Below are 16,887 nucleotides of genomic sequence, written 5' to 3'. Positions count from 1 at the left end.
ACCACTCTCGTTCAGAGCATACCTGCCCTATATGTCCTGTGTGCCTAAAAGGGCTTTTTCCTGATATTTTCTTTCTCCCTCAACCTGAACATAACTGACAGGTAAGATTTTCTCCTGCCTAACTGTGAGAGAAGGTGTTGTATGATACGTTGAACCTATCATGAGTCAAATGTGGTATGGCTTCTTTCCCCTTAGTTTTCTGCAGCTGAGTTTTTATCTTCTGTTTAAGCACATCTGGCTGCCTCCTGTTGACGGATTTGCCCTAAAACCAATTTCCTCTGCCCTGGTGAAGTTGCTTCACTTCATAAAGATTGCTCTATTCACAGGTCTCGGCTTACGTGACCTGGTTGTATAACAAATAAGATATGAAATGATGGAGCAGTCATTACGTATACAATTAAGATGCTAATGATTTCTTGTATTCTTGCTCTCTTTCATTCTGCATGTTCTTCAGTAAATTTCACAAAAATAAACTGACTTCTAATCTCTCAGTTCATTTCTTACACTGCACTGTAACTTTTATTCTTGTATTTTATGCCTGTCTTTTTCTATTTTTTTTTTTATATATATATATATTGTCTTTAACAAATGTTTTTAATTGTAACCGTGCCTTGCCACGCTTGTCAACGTTTGCACTGCAGACCATTCCACTATCCTATCAGCTTCCTCTGCTGAACCCACAGAGCACTTACCTGCGTGCTGGGCTGTCCTGTGCCGTCGGTGCACACAAACTGCACAAACTCCTTAAGCGGGTCCTGGTGGTGATGGTAGCGTATGGTGGGGTGGGTGAAGTACGGGCTGGACTGCTGGATGATAGAGGAGGAGGGGAAATGCAGGGCTGAGGCTGAGGCACGGGGACTCCCTGAGGAGAAAAGTGAAAGGGGGATAGGAAACAGGAATAGGAGAGGAGGAAGAGGAACGTGAGGAGAAGATAGACGAGAGACCAAAAGTGGGAAACATACAATGAGGTTCAGGTCATTCTATTGTTTTTCTATTAAAACACAGAAAAGACGTTAAGCATACAAAAACACTATATTACACTAACATGCACACCTATGACAGTATACAAGACATGCATATATTTTAACTGAGAACCAACACAGCTGGCAGCAAAGACCAGGTTACCGCTTAGGCTTATTATTGTCATAACACCGAAAATAGCTGTGACATTCTTTTGTAATGGACTGACTGGAGCTGTTTCTGCTTACAAATGACTGGCATTATCCCTGGCTATTGGGCAACATCTGGTCCCATTCATTTTATAAATCAGCCAACTAGATTTTTCTGTACCTCTGGTAAGCCTGGCATCACTACACACACACACTTTCACAGTCCCATACATGCTTGAGTGTGTTACAATATTTTCTGCCTCTGGCTCCCTCTCCATTTCTCACGCACGCACGCACGCACGCACGCACGCACGCACACACGCACACACGCACGCACGCACGCACGCACGCACGCACGCACGCACGCACGCACGCACACACGCACGCACACACACACACACACACACACACACACACACACACACACACACACACACACACACACAGTATGTCATGAGTATGACAGAGCCCCACACACACACTCGGTTTTTCCACTTTTGTTTTATTACTTGTTGGTGATGTGTAATCAATCAGCAGCATATCCTTGTTGTGTGGTTTTGCCCAGTAGTTTGAAACTTGAGAGAGAATCTCCCCTCTGCTCCCAACTGACCACAAAACTCCCGGAGACATTAGTCAGCCAGCCAGCCAGCCACACATCAACACACTCCACTGTCTGTCTTGTCTGCTGAGATTCTATGGCTTTGGCAATTTGGCACACCAAGCTAAAGAGGCAAGCTGCTAGGTGAGGGGAGCCTGGCGAAACCATCATCTGTGACTTTGTCTGTCACCTACTATCTCTTGTGTATAATGCACTCACAAAGTGTGTCAGTGTTTTGGTGTCCCCATATTTTTGTGTGTGCACATGCATTTTGTGTCTGTGTCATGGTTTGCATGTATTTTTGTAGCCTGTCTGTATGAATGTGTTGCTATGTCTGTTGCAGCTTTCATGTGTCTTTGTACGTATATTGGTGTCACAATGGCAGACTCTCCAGACTAGAATAATCAGACAACAGTCAATCTGGCAGCTCTCCATGCCAGTTCGAAGCCAAAAACAGGACATAAACCATCCAGTCCTTACCCCTGAACACTCACACTCACTAGACCTATACAACAAGAGCTAACAGCTCCAGTCCATCCAAGGCACGCCTCGATTGCTAACTGCTTCTTCCCCCTCTCTGTCTACCCCCATTTCTCTTTTCATCGCTCTCTCCTGTCCTCCCTCCCTCCCATCATCCTCCAGTCTCTTTATAGAACCAAGGCCTCTGAGGGACATTCCATTTGGATGGCAGCCATTTTAGCACAGAGAGTCCTCCGCAAGAGTGTAAATTTACACATGCACGCATGTGTATCTCTGTGTACGTGCACTAATGCACCCATACAAAATCTCTAAACACTGTCTCATTACAACTTCTCTATTACATCAAAACCTCTTAGCCAACAGTCTATACACACAGTTTGGAGAGTGTGAGAAGTTAGCTGGGGAACAAAGAAACTTGAGCCAGTCCCTCACACCTCTTCAACTTGCTCAAAAAAGAGAGGAGCAAATTTTAGAAATCAATTTAAACGCAAAATTTGGACTCTGCAGAGGGTATAGGACTGCTCTGTGCAGATAAACAACATGGCTTAATGATGCAAGATCCGGTCTGGACTATATTTTCTAAATATACTGTGGGGAGCTCCGCAAGTAAAATTCAATACGTTTCAACATGGAGGGCAATGAGTCCAAATGACCTTTACATGGTAGGTCTGGTTTGGCTGTGGACCAAATCATCCCTTTGAGAGACAAACTGAATGAGAGGGAGAGATAGAGAGAGGAGGACATACAGTATGTATTCCTTTGAAAGTGAAACCAGCCTACAGGGACTTGTTGGCAAACTGGAGATCCTGGAGACTTTGGGAATTCTCTGACTGGAGATGGAGAAACCATGTTGATTATCCTATAGGACCAAAAATCTCTTATGAGGACAACTTGCCCTTAGTGCCTCTAATGAAACAAGACCTTGGAAACACTGGATGATACATTAAGAATCCTATTCACTACAGTCTACTGTACATCTGTGCAACTTCATTATTTCTTCCTTTACCTTTTCAAATCTCTATTTGGTCTACATTCTCAAACCACACACATCTTTTAAAGAACAAAAATGCAACTGTTATGGTGCGTCTGAATGTAAACCCCCCCCCCCCCCGCATATGATGATAAGTTTTTATATTTTCATTTCAGTGTGTGTTAAAGATTATTTACATGGTATTGCAGCTCTTCAGACAATAAAGAGGTAGATATTTCTAAGATATTTATGATCTTATGTACTGTACATGCAGTATAAGTGTTGGGTCTTATTACAACATAAATTAAATTATATAGTGTGCTGATAGCTCCATTTGGTAAGTTAACACACCCGGTCAAGTTCCTTACATGAGAATAAACAGCTTTGTCAGTTTAAATGCAAGAACTGAACAAAAACATTACAATGGATGCATAAAGCAGTTTGATGTGAGGCAAATCAGTCACAAAGGCATGGATGCAGCCATGGTACCATGCAATGACAACATTAAAACACAAAGGCACAAAGATGATGGTAAAAAATGGATGGATGGAAAGAGGTTGAAAGAGAGAGAGAGAAATTTATGCCAAGCCATGATGATAGCAGTAACACTGAACAGGTGAAACTCTGCGGGCATATTGCTTCTCAGCAGTTGCAACTGTAGGATTTTATTTTATTTTGTTTTCTCAGCAAGTACGTTTAGGATTTTCATTTACAGGCACACGATTGTAGAATTGATTGTTTCCAGAGGAATTTTTGAGGTGTAAATATGGCAATCTAGGATCACGTTTGACACTCCCTTTCCTTCTCTCTCTTTTTCAGATTATAAAAGGGGAATTGGGGTTGTTGGGTTCATGGCAGGGCTCTCACCTGGTCTCACTCCTGCCAGCACAGGCAGCGGGTGGTGTGTGAACGCCATGCGGGGGGACCTCGTCTGGGAAGTCAGGGCGTTGAAATCAAACTTCCCCGGCTTCTTAAGTGAACCAGGCGAGGACAGTCCTGGCAAAAAAAAAAATGGGATCAACAAAAAAAGTGGGGGGGAAGAGGGAGGAAAAGAGAGAGGTGGTTTTAATCAACAAAATGTTGCTTCTTTAATTGGCTACACTAAAAAAAAAAAAATCAATCAAATCAATCAATTTGATTTTTATTTAAGGGGACTTAAACAATCATGATTTTCTGATTAGATTATTTAATTTCCTCATTGGTTGATGACAGTGCATTGCTCCCTGTCATTTTGGCTGTATGCCATTAACTTCTGTTAGTTTTAATAAGTCCAGACCAGAGGACTCTATGTTGTAATAAGTTATTCAGAGATATACTGTAGGATTCCTTACTCCCAGCTTTATAGTCATATAATAAAGGCTGAGCAATATTTCATATCCTAAGTGTATGTCTTCAAAGGAAAAAGGGGGAAAATAGCAAAAGCCAATCTGAAGCTGGTCTTTGTTTTGGAGCCAAAGCACATCTGTAGCTATAATAACCTCTATTGTGCCACTGTCTATGTTTTTCTCATCTCTTTCTCTCTGTTTCTCTCTCTCTCTCTGTCAGGTGCCAACTCCAGGCTTTCTCTGTGTATGAGCATGGCCACCATACAGCCACAGTCAGCTAGTTGTGGTCTGGCTTCAGTGAAGCTCACAGGATGGCTGCACGAGAAGAAGGCTTCATTCAGAAATAGCACACACTGTACAGTATGGACACGGCAGCTGCTGAGTGCGAAAGACAAGCAGACGGACAGAGAGAGGAGTCAGAGGGATAGAGAGAGAGAGAAAGAGAGGCGAGAAGAACGTGGGAGACATGAAAATATGTAAGGGAGCGAGACAGCAAAGCAGAACCTGTGAAAAATGCAGCAGCGTCTTGTTTTTTAATGCGTTGCTCTGACGACATGTATGAAATTGGAATGTCATAAGATGTTAAATATGGTTATTATCTCTTGCTCACACACACTCACACACTCAACATCTGAACACACTCGAAAGCACAAGCACGCGTCTGCACAAAAAACAACCGTTACAACACAGCCACATTTAAATGACGAAACATGCACATTTCTTTTCCATTAAGTTTTCCTCTAATCTTTCTAACAAGTGAGTGATTTGATAATGTTCTCTTTGTAAACTTTTTTTAGACTCTTGTTTTGTAGTCTATTTCTGTGGCCCCTCCGCATCAAACAAGGCATTAAATATGATTCCTGCTCAGTTCTCCAGCTGGAGATGTGTGAAAGTATATGGGAGTGTGGGGGCGTGTAAAACCTTCCTTCCTTGTGTGAAAGAGTTAAGTCTCAAGCAGGTGGGAGTGAATATGTGTGAACCATTTATGTCTTTAGCAGACATATATTTCTTTCCCCCCACTGTAGCGGGAGTCTGTGGGCGTATTGTACTGTCAGACAGATTCCAAGCATGAAGACAACCCTGATCCCACTTCTGACACCAATAGTTAGCAGTGATTGCTATGATACTGTCAAACTGGTGGGAGCAAACTGGAAATAAGAGCAGTCTGCAGAGACTTAAACAAGGATAGGCACTGGAGGGGAGAGAGCTGGGGAAGATCAGAACCTTATACTGTAGAATAAACAGTCATGGTTTCAGAGAGGTAGTTGTGTGCTTGTATATTTGGAAGTATAAAGTGAATTTGAAGTATAGAAATCGGAGCCAGGAAACACAAAGAAGATCAGATGAAGACTGACATCTGTAAATATAGGACGTTATAGCACTGTCACTGTCACCAGGGGAATGTGAAAGATAGTATTTCGGTGCTTCAGAGACTGTGCAACGGTCTGATCTGGTTTGTGTGTGTATGTGCCACAACTGCACTGTTTCCTCTTCTGGCAAGCCTTAGTTTTTCACTGGCAACCAATCAAGCACTCCCATGATGACCCTTCTGTCTCTTTGCACTAACAGGCCTGCCACCAGATGCGCCTCTGAAGCATGCACGCACACGCACACGCACACGCACGCACGCACACACACACACACACACACACACACACACACACACACACACACACACACACACACACACACACACACACACACACACACACACACACAGCTGGGAAAGACAGGATAGTGGTTTAAACAAGTGAAGGAAAGTCAGGGATGTCTCCTCTCCCCAGTGATTTAAACCACATATGTACATCCAGCCATATCCCTCTACGGGCCTGTAACATTTAACTCACCAAGAAAGGCCCCCACCACAACAAGTCTCTGGTGTCTCAGAAAAATTTCACAATCATTTGGAACTAATATGAAATCATGGTTGTTTCATTTGCCTCCACTACCCCCCCCCCACACCCCCCTCCCCTTCTAGCCCCTGTGGAGCAGATGTCTCCAGCATCCTCACGGATCCCAAGGCTACACACTCGCAGAAACACCATCTGGGACCATGCTTCAGCTGTGTGTGTGTGTGTGTGTGTGTGTGTGTGTGTGTCTGTCTGTGTGGGCTTTGTGATATGTGTGCACAAATCTAGCATGTGTATTTCTGAATGTAATTCTGTTTGTGTGATTTATATGTATAAATGCATCTTCATACATGTGTGTGTGTGTGTGTGTGTGTGTGTGTGTGTGTGTTTGTTGCTGGTTGTGTGTGCTCTGTTGGTTACGGAGGGAGTCAGGGGGAGTAGATGGTGCTGTGGACAGACGGCGAGGTACACCTGTGTGTGTGTTTTTTGTTTTGTTTTTTTAAGAAGCCCCTTGGTTTGTTTGTGTTTGTGTGTGTTTGTGTGTATGTGTTTGTGCTTGCTTGTTTACATACCCCCCACCTGGACAGGAATTCCCAGATGAGCTTTGCCTGTGGCAGGTGGGATCCTTTGGAAAATTGGATACACACCGTACCAAAATCACACATTCTCTACTCCCTCCATTCTTGCTCTCCCATACCTCCAACTCTCCTTGCCTTGGTTTCTCGAGTGTGGACTATGTTTTGTGCTAGCTACTGTTAACTATTTCCGAACAAACACACAAAAAAAAAACAGCACATAATTACAAACACTTTTGGTTTCCAAATTTTTCACTAGGATTTTGTAAATTAATTGGGTAAAGGGTCCAGATTTGCACACTATTCCACACCTCTATTTGCCAAACTCATTAGGAGGTGTACACTGTTGTGTGTGGTGCATTATGGAGAGTAAGGGAGAGAGAGAGAGTGAGAGACAGGAAAAAGATGGGAGGTGATGCTCGGGTGCGCTAAGGCGTGCAGCAGCCTCTGTTGTGGCTCTGATGAGCAGCCTCTTAATTACATTTACAGCTAAGTGGAGCGGGAGCAGGAGAGCAGCCGCTGAGGCTCGAGTGAGAGTAGACTGGGGCAAAACCTAACCAGGGCTTTTGGCTCTAGTTCACATCCTGATAACCCTTCTCTCTCATTAGCTATCACCATTTGAGTACACCAACGTCTCCTCTCTTCCCTGTCTCACCTCCCACTTGCCTGCTTTCTGCTTCTCTCTCCTCCTTCTTTCCTCTGACATGTTTTCTCCCTCCCCAGGGTCCCTCCTGCTGTACATGTTTTCAATTAGACAGAAGGGAGACAGGGATGGAGGTTTGAAGGGAGAGCTATGGAGCAGGAGGAAGGGTTTTACACCTCTGATCCACAGACGGTAAGCGTCTTAATGAGGGATTTGAAGCAAGGGAGGGATGGAACGACAGAGGGATGGAGGCAAGGCAGGCACCTGAACACCTGCAAGGGTGGGGAATACGATAAGCATGTGTTTCAATGTGTGAAAGTCTGCATAAGTGTGTAAGTCAACGTGTGTGTGTGTGTGTGTGTGTGTGTGTGTGTGGGGGGGCTCTGTGGTTAGTTTACGTTTGTGCATGTGTGGGACGGTCTGTAGGTTTATGAGTGAGTCACTGTGCATGTGTGTGCAAGTGAGGCAGAATGGGCACAGCATGTGAATATGCCTGCTGGTGTTGTCAGTGTTAGCCTGCTGACATCTGTCAATTCAAGTGCCACTGGGAGGACTGACATGACTTCAGAGACATATAGCCAGGGATCTTAGGTGAGCCAAGTGTAGCCTTATGTTTCACACAGAAAGTAAAGCCTGAGCGGGATAATCCTTGACAATCCTGCTGTACGTCACAAGGAATGTTATGTGAACTAATTTACATTTTGATCAGCAGCAATGAAATCAATTTGATAACAACTAAACATTACCAAAATGTTTGGGTACACTACCATTGTCCTTACCACAGACATCATACAACTCACATATAAACACACACACATACAGTATATAATATATATATATATATATATATATGTACATCCACTGTATGTACATATACACACATACAGAGGAATGACTGAGCTACATAGGCTAATAAATAGCAAATATATGAGTGTAATCAATGTTGTTCTAACCATGGTAAGGAAACTGCACGCCATCGTTTTCATGTTTTATCTTCCTCTCCTGCACACTCGCCAAATGGTGCTGCACTGAAAGTGGAGAAGGGTATTGTTAACAATGAGATAGGGGGAGAGTGAGAGAGAGACAGATGGAGGTAGTGAATGACTGATAATTGACACAACATCAGGTAAACTGTATGTGGGATTAGGGCTTTAAGATGAGGATGAGTAAATATGAAGCCTTGAGATTTTGGAGTGAGGAGGTGAACAAGAGAGGGTTTCCTTCGTGGAGTTATTGGGTTGTTGGAGGGATGAGATATGGATTACTACGGAGGTAGAATAAAGAGGGCAATGTCCAAAGCTGAATCCCAGAGGTAGTGGTTACTGCCAAAACAATGGAACCACCGACATAAAGCCTAAATACAGGCTGCTGTAAGCTGTTGTTTCATCCTTGATGCATCTTGGCATTTATATTCCCGATGTCTGGAGCTATTTGGTGGATAGCATATAACACCATTTATCCATGATAAATTCAATTGTCTGGGGTTATAGTGATGGTGTTGAAATGTTGACCAAAAAATGGCCCAGACTATAATTTAAAACATGTTGATGTGTTTAAACCCATTGACTAAACAACAAAGGAAGAGACTATTCAAATCAGTGTAAAAAAGCCTCACCACATAGTGAAATTGATGACTGTGTAACGATTTTATTGTCAATTATAATTTTTCTTGACGAGACCTAAACCTGGCCTTTCATTGTTTTTCTTAGTCGCCTTTATTTTGGCAGGTATTCATATGTCTGTCAGAGACAAATCTGAGGAAAGCATTTCTATTTCAAGTCTACATGGTTTACATGTGTAAATATATGGCAGGGTATTACATGTTTAAAATACTTGTGCTACTAGTGCTTTTGCTTTATATCGCTAGACACTGTGACCAATAGGCCATGGTCAATCTCGGTCACCCCTTTCAATATTAGATAAATAGAGCACTCCTCATGTTTTTAAACAAAGTATCAGTTTTTAATCTCTCTTTGGTATTCAGGAGCTGCAGTCTTGGGTATTGCTGTGTCTCTAAGGTGTACTGAGGTAGAGGGCCTTAAGAAAGGTGGTTGGTGGGTGAGTGGGAGAGTTTGAGGGATATTGAGGGATGTGTTAATCACCAGAGTGAAGGCAGGTTTTTTCAATTGAGGTAGGGAGTGTGGAGAAGAGACAAAGTCAGATGGAGGCATAGGTTGAACTTTGGTGAGGGTCAAGCAGGAGTGTGAAAATGTTTCATGATGCTTGCCTAGTGGGTGACAGGTGGGCGTGGGATAGGGGGTACCTGCATCCATGTCGTTGGGCCACGCACTGGACTGGGAGGAGCTGGCAGCAGGCGAGCGTCCAGGGTAGAAAACATCATCTGTGGGGCTCTCCAGCTCACTGTCGTCTAATGACTTCCTCTTGGTGGAGCTGAGGCCATGGGGAGGAGGTTTGGAGAGTGAAGGAGAGGTGGAAGGCAGAAAGAGAGGGGGAGAGGAGCCATGATTTTTTTTCTAATGACAAGGAATGTAGGGATTAAGGATAAAATACCTTGCAGAACTGACAACTTGAAAGTAATCATTTAGATAAGCACTTTAACGGGCTTTAAGAGGCTTCATGTTTTGCATCGTAGGGGAAACAAAGTCGCAAAGTCTTGGAGCAGAACAGACAAAGCACAAGAAATGTCAAAACTACAAATGAAAAAGAAGAAAATGGAAAGAAAAGTTAGGAAGCACAGACAGCCGCACAGTTAGAATATCTCTCTCTATGTGTGTGGTTCTGTGATTGTGTCCCATTAGTTTGTGTCTTTGTAGGTGTTTATAACTACCTCCGTGGAAGGTTTGCGTACAACTCCACCTCAGACCTAAAGTGACAGCAGATGACAGAGGTAAGAAGAGAGAAAGAGAAATGTTAAGAAAGACACAAATGGGGAAATAGCAGAAAAAGCCATCACACATTCATAAAGAGGAGGGCAGCTAACAGGGAGACACACAAACATATATATGAGGTTTAAGACAAGACTGATTCCAAGACTGGGAATGGACTGTAGTACTAAATGCCATTTTTAGCAAGAAACCTCAATGAAATGGGGTACTTTACGTGCCAGTAAAGTCATCTTTGCGATACGAAGCGCTATACTGTTGGCAGATATTACTGTGATTTCACACTTCAGTCTGCACTTGGCTTCACAGCAGATCACATAGCAAGGTAGCACTGCTACTGCCACATGGTGGCTTCAGCCACAAGAGACTCCTCTAATGGCAGACAGCTGGACTTTTATAATGGTCACTGGTGTTTCTTAAGCAACATACATCTCCTAACACCCGTACACTACTGTTGTCTGTGTGAAATCATAGTCCGGACTGTGTACCTGGTGGAAGGAGGGGAGGTGAGGGAGCGTCGCCCCAGAGCCACCTGGTTGATGTTGTAGTAGCTGGGACTGCTGTCCAGGTCAGCCAGCGAGAAGTTAGGACCTGACGCCGTGGCTACAGGTGCTAACAGGGAGAAAAATAATAGAAAGAGGGGCAAGGAGAGCAAGAATGAGTTAAGATGATATGTAATTATATTCCAGAATATCCAGTAACATCCACTTAAAAGGAATACACTGGATTGAACTGGATTCCTTCAGTATAAGAATATTTTCAAAATAGTGTTGTTTTGTCAATCAGGAAACAAAGCCACAAATCATACTGTGGGTATTGTAATAGTTTTTCTGCTGCCTCTCTCCGTATCATTTTTACTACTTACTCTGTGACACTCTGACCAGCTCTGCCACGTTCCACACCCCTGAGGTGACGAAGCAGTCCTGGAAACTCAGGTGCCCTGTACAGAAAAGGATATGATCAGGACTTACATACAGACACAAAAGCTTTAGAGAAAAATAACAACACATCAGAAATGTATGGAATTCATGGAAAAAATTGGAAGAAGCCCTGAAAATCACATCCCTTTGAGAGGGCGACCATCTGCAACTATGTTTGTGGATCAACATCTGTGTGAGTGTGTTTGCTAATTGGATCCATAATTGGAATACGTTAAGACTGATAAGCATGATGGAATCAATTCTAGTATGCTGATTTGACAGTGTTTGGACATGGATCTGTGTGTGTGTGTGTGTGTGTGTGTGTGTGTGTGTGTGTGTGTGTGTGTGTGTATACCTACCATTGGGCGGTGGTTTGATGTCTGTGTCCCCCTGTTGGCTGGAGCTGTCTGATTGTCCAGATTCTGCACAGAAACAGGGACAGGGAGGGGAGAGTAGAGAAAGACAAATGGTTAGGATCTGGTTTGTATGCTAAAAAAAGTAATCAAAAACATACTGGTAAGTGTACAATTGTAAGTGAATCATAGCTATGTAATGTATCCATGCTGCCAAGACCAGGATATTTGAGGTGTGAGAGGGAATAAGAGGGACTTGAAGTATGTGCTGGGGTATGGTATACATCTTGTGAGTGTATGTGTGTGTGAATTCACACATTTTTGTGTGACAGTCTTGTATCTAAGAATGTTCTCTCCCATCTCCCACTGTCCCTCCTGACTTAAGGTGCAATGATCTACAGTGTGCTGCTATGCCATTTAGTATCTAACCACGCAATCATATCCCTTGCCCTAATCCCATTTAATACCTTCTTGCTGGTAGGGATTTAGTCTGCGTAAACAGAGCACCTTACACACACACACACACACACACACACACACACACACACACACACACACACACACACACACACACACACACACACAAACACACAAACACACACCCACACAACCCTCTCTCTCAAGCTGTTTCTTTCTTTTTTTCTGTTTCATACTTTAAAGGGGAACTATGCAGTTTTTTTTAGCTTAATTTACCTTAACTGAACAGCTTTGGAGTCATTGGAATGGTTATATGACTTTTTTTCGGGTTGAATGGATGTCGCCTGTGAGCGGAAAAACCACCCTTGTAACTTTTGGCTGGCGAGCCGCCGGCCTCAGTGTCAGGAAGTATCGCGTGATATCAGGTCTCGCCATGTAACAAATTGCTTTAGACACTGCACATATACACGCCCCCATCCAGGAACCAGCTAGCAAGAACAAGGTAGCGATGGAGTTTTTCACACTATCGTCATGGCTGAGCAGGCAAAAAAGAAGCAGAAAGCTAGGAAAGCATTGTCGGAGGAACAGAAAAAGAGGAAACGGCAGACTGACCGAGTGAGGTTTTACACAGTGTTGCCAAATATCTATTCCGAAGCTGTAGGGGGAGCTCTATAGAGAAACCTGCGAGCAAAAAGCGATAACACTGCGAAGAAATTGCCAAAACTGCATAACATGTTGTAATCCTTACATGGACACACACACACACACACACACACACACACACACACACACACACACACACACACAGAAAAAGCTGACCATGCCAGTCTGGCTGGGATTATGTTAAAGTTGAGGCAAAACTCTTCCTCTTGGGATCAAATGACAGCAGAGCAACACAAACACATGCACACATTTTGAATCTGCATAAACACACACCTGTTATGACTGGTCTACGAAAGCACTCACAGGTGCAGACACAAACATGCCAATTCTTGGCAACAAAGGGCAACAATTAGACCTGGAGGAGCTGCAGGCTGAAATAGAAGTATGCAATATGAGGTTTTGTAACATGAGTAGCACTGAGAAAAGTTAGTCTAAAGACATTCTTGTCCAGGCTGTAAAATATGCTCTGTGTGTGTGTGTGTGTGTGTGTGTGTGTGTGTGTGAATAACCCGCTGTATGTATTTCCTCCATATTGGTGACCATGTGTCTGGGGGGCCGAATGCTATTGCCCATCCATTCAGGCCTAGCTAGGCTGTCAGCTAGCTAGCAAGCTAGCTAAAGGAGGTGTTTATCTGCAGGCTGTAGGTGACAACAGAGCACACAGACTCCTGCCAGCAGCACTTGCCTTGCAGCCACACTAAGCCACAGATTACTGAGCAGAAACAATAACAGACCTGTCTCGCTGCCTACGAAGCACTGCTTATCCACAGAGAGAGGGGCGAGACAGACGAGAGTGAGAATGAAAGAAAGAAAGAGCACAGAAATGAAAGAGAGCTTCTTTTTCCCCTCTCTTCTCTTGCAGAATCTCTCCTCTTCTCTGTCTCTCACTGGCTGGGTGTAATCCTGGCAGCCATCTTAGAGCTTGGCAGCCATCTTAGCATTGGCGGTAGCGCCACATTCCAGCTAACTGACGGCATTCACTCCAAACATACGAGGCCGCGTACGTACCCAGACACTTTCAAACACACACTCATACGTGGACAAACATTGAGGTACACACTCAGAGTAAACATATATGGCGGCCAATGAAAGCTGTTGAAAAACAACCTGACTTCACTGGACCTTTTGCCGTTGTGTAGTATTTCACCACAGGGCTCTACAATATTGTAAACACTCCATTTCTCACACCATACATGCCCTGGGTAGATACACAGCCACATTATTGTATGTATGTACAATACAGATTTTTGCTGGGTACACTTTACAGCCACAAACCTTCACAAGACTTTACAGGAACGTACTATCACAGATGGAAGTTCAAGATACAAATATCACAAAAGAGTAAAGAAGTCTCAACAAAGTGACTTTAGCCAAGCCTGCTTCTATCAGGTTTGTATTACTCTATCATATCTACATTTACTATCTTTCAATACTTTAATTGCCAACATTTATGAAAAGTGGACTGTGTTTGTCTGATTGACAAATTCAATGCTGAAGCCATCTAACTTTTACATTTTAGTATATTTACATTAATGTCAGCCCCACAATCAGTTGATTGCTTTTAATGTATACCAATGGCATTAAGATGAAACAACTTAACAAGTGTGGCACTTGGCACTTGATGCTCAGTTATGTTTATTTTAAATGTGAAGAAGGTTGCAAAACTTAAATCAGTCCTGAGTCTGTTTTAGTATCTGCTAAATCTTACAAAGTTCTACAATATGAAGGGGACAGAAATTAAGCCAGGATATTTTTAAACTAAAATAACAAGTTCAGGCCTTCTCACAATACCAGATTGACAGCATGGGGCTGCTATCTTTCTGATATCTTTATTTGGAAACCTTTCTTTACATACCTTAATAGTATCTACTACTTTGAAATCATGCACTGTATATATTACGAGTAACAGAGAACAACTGTATTTCAATATGGACATATCACATTTTGGAAAAACCCAGCATTTGGAAACCCTCCCCTTACAGTTTCTTAAATGGCATATTGTTGGCCTGTCATGACCCCAACATGTTCTGCTGTTGCAGAGGTGTGAAAGACCAAGGAGTGAAAACTGAGACTCATTGTAGATAAGAGACTGTCAGGCAGATATGTGCAGTAGCAGTGACACTGATAGCTGTCCTCAACATCACCCTGAGGCCTCGACGGGTCTAACCACATCAGCTCTCACAGTACGTAAGACAGAAAGATATATGTTGGTTTATGAGTTTTCTGAGCTCAGGCTCCCAAGCCAACTAACACTGTACTTACAACGCAGCACTACATCATTCATTGTCCAACAGTGCATCATATAGCTGGGTAGAGAAGTGTGGAGGACAGGGGGAGAGGGAGGTAAGACAGAGGTCTGGTTGCTGGTTATCACCACTCTGCCAGCTGCAGCCTACAACAGCAGCCTCAACCCCCTCTCCCCCCTCCCCAGCCTCCTCACACATCCAACCCCTTATCTTCCCACCGCAGCCCCCCAAAGCCCTCCCTTCATCAACCCCAATCATAGTCCTGCAGTCCCCCCTGGATGCCCCTCCACCTCCAGCAACCCCATCTCTAACCTCAAACCTTTGAGCCTACCCTGTAGCCCCCTCACACCAGTGGATTTTTAAAAACAACTACACTGATAAAAACTGAGCGTACACAGTTTGACCTAATGATGTACATATAGTACAAACAAGAAGCACATGTAGGACTGTTAGGGCTTGACTTAATTTTCGATAACCAACTATGTTTGACAATCGTTGCAAATGAAACTGAATAACCACTGTAACCATCACGTTAGGCTTTTCTCTATTTGGGTCTGATTTGGCACATATGTCATCTACATCAGTCTGTTTCACCTGGTTTTACACAAAGCCCCAGTCCCACTTGACACTGGATTGGTAAGATTGACTCTACATGGTTCAGTTTATGAGTCAATCTTGATGTAGCAGTTGGGGCAATGGGTGCCACAGTCATTAGCAGAAACTGAGCTTTCCCCTCCAACTTATTAAAGTCAGATTTAAAAATTTAAACACAATTCATTAACTAACAATTCTGCTTTGTGCTGAATTTCTCATTTGTACTTTTAATGTGAAAACAGCGACCTGCAACATCTTGCAAGTGAGGAAGTGAATTCTCAAAGGTAAGTAAAAGTAAGACGCACATTTCAACAGATGATCAGTAAAAAAACAAAAAAAACAACAACCGTAAAGTGATGCTTCTTCACAACTAAATCTTGTTCTGTATTGTAGAGCCAAAGTAAATGAGCTGGTGAAGAGAGTAAGTTCCAGTTCCAGTAAGATGAAAAGAACGAGATAACTTTGGTTGGAGTTGGCAGACCAAACCTGTGCTGATATTGGACCTAAATTTGACATGTAGCAAGAAATATGACTAAATGTTTGCTAACACATTAGCATATGGTAAGTTGATATGTCGGGGCTTGCTGTGGTTGGTTGTCTTGGAGTCTGCTTTCTAACTGTAGTGGTTCTTTGTGGCTGCAGCTTCATGAAGGCTAGTGTCATTGGTTGCTGATTACAGAATTTCCCTGCAGGCTCCAGGGCAAATCTCACAACCCTTACCACAATCAACACAACCTGTCATCATGGCCTTGACATATACACTGCTGTACCCTCCATCCCTGTTCTCAACCAACACAACTACTCATTCTCAAGCCCCACCACATCATCTTCTATTCATTCTCTTCACTACTCTACTCTTTCCCCTGTGATTACTTGATGCACTGTTGATGTCCAGGGTCAGAAAAAACAACCAAATATGTTACCCTGTCTATCAAACCACGCATCCTGCAAAGGAAGCAACCAACCAACCCACCATCCATCTACCAGTTGTGGATTAGTTTTTGGCTCAGTGACCTGTTATATTGTACTGTTGACCGATTTGTGATAGAGAGTCAGAGAGTGTAGCCAGTCTGTCACTCTGTGTGGCGAGAGCAGAATAAAGCAGTGAACTAAAGCTCACCTGAAAAAAAGACCAGATTAAAAAACACATTCAAACATGCCCTAAAAGAACGGTGCACACAGGCTACAGTAACAGACAAAACAAAAATGCACAAATTACATTTCTCCCAAGTGTTGAAATGTAAGAACTACTGATTACCAACATGGGATGAAACCAGAGTAAAAGTCAAGGTCAAAAATGA

At 43.2% G+C, this 16,887-nt stretch overlaps 1 protein-coding gene across 19 annotated transcripts in view; it reads right to left on the bottom strand.

Annotated features, from left to right (window-relative positions):
- The window catches only part of LOC116040463 (nuclear factor 1 X-type-like), a 120,062-nt gene that overhangs the window by 10,329 nt on the left and 92,846 nt on the right, over positions 1–16,887 (bottom strand). For 6 of the 19 annotated variants that reach the window (XM_036000207.1, XM_036000213.1, XM_036000215.1 and 3 more), the window contains 8 exons: positions 11,673–11,735; positions 11,259–11,333; positions 10,882–11,005; positions 10,339–10,374; positions 9,814–9,941; positions 8,504–8,578; positions 4,025–4,153; positions 693–862 (listed from right to left, as the gene is read on the bottom strand). In XM_036000207.1, coding sequence (XP_035856100.1) covers positions 693–862; positions 4,025–4,153; positions 8,504–8,578; positions 9,814–9,941; positions 10,339–10,374; positions 10,882–11,005; positions 11,259–11,333; positions 11,673–11,735 — 800 coding nt within the window. The remainder of the gene's footprint in view (positions 1–692; positions 863–4,024; positions 4,154–8,503; positions 8,579–9,813; positions 9,942–10,338; positions 10,375–10,881; positions 11,006–11,258; positions 11,334–11,672; positions 11,736–16,887) is intronic. The other 13 variants (XM_036000211.1, XM_036000218.1, XM_036000221.1 and 10 more) reach the window with 7 other exon arrangements.

The sequence above is a fragment of the Sander lucioperca genome, chromosome 4 (assembly GCF_008315115.2).
Source record: "Sander lucioperca isolate FBNREF2018 chromosome 4, SLUC_FBN_1.2, whole genome shotgun sequence".
In the NCBI taxonomy this organism is placed as follows: domain Eukaryota; kingdom Metazoa; phylum Chordata; class Actinopteri; order Perciformes; family Percidae; genus Sander; species Sander lucioperca.
This window is presented reverse-complemented; position numbering and strand designations above follow the sequence as displayed.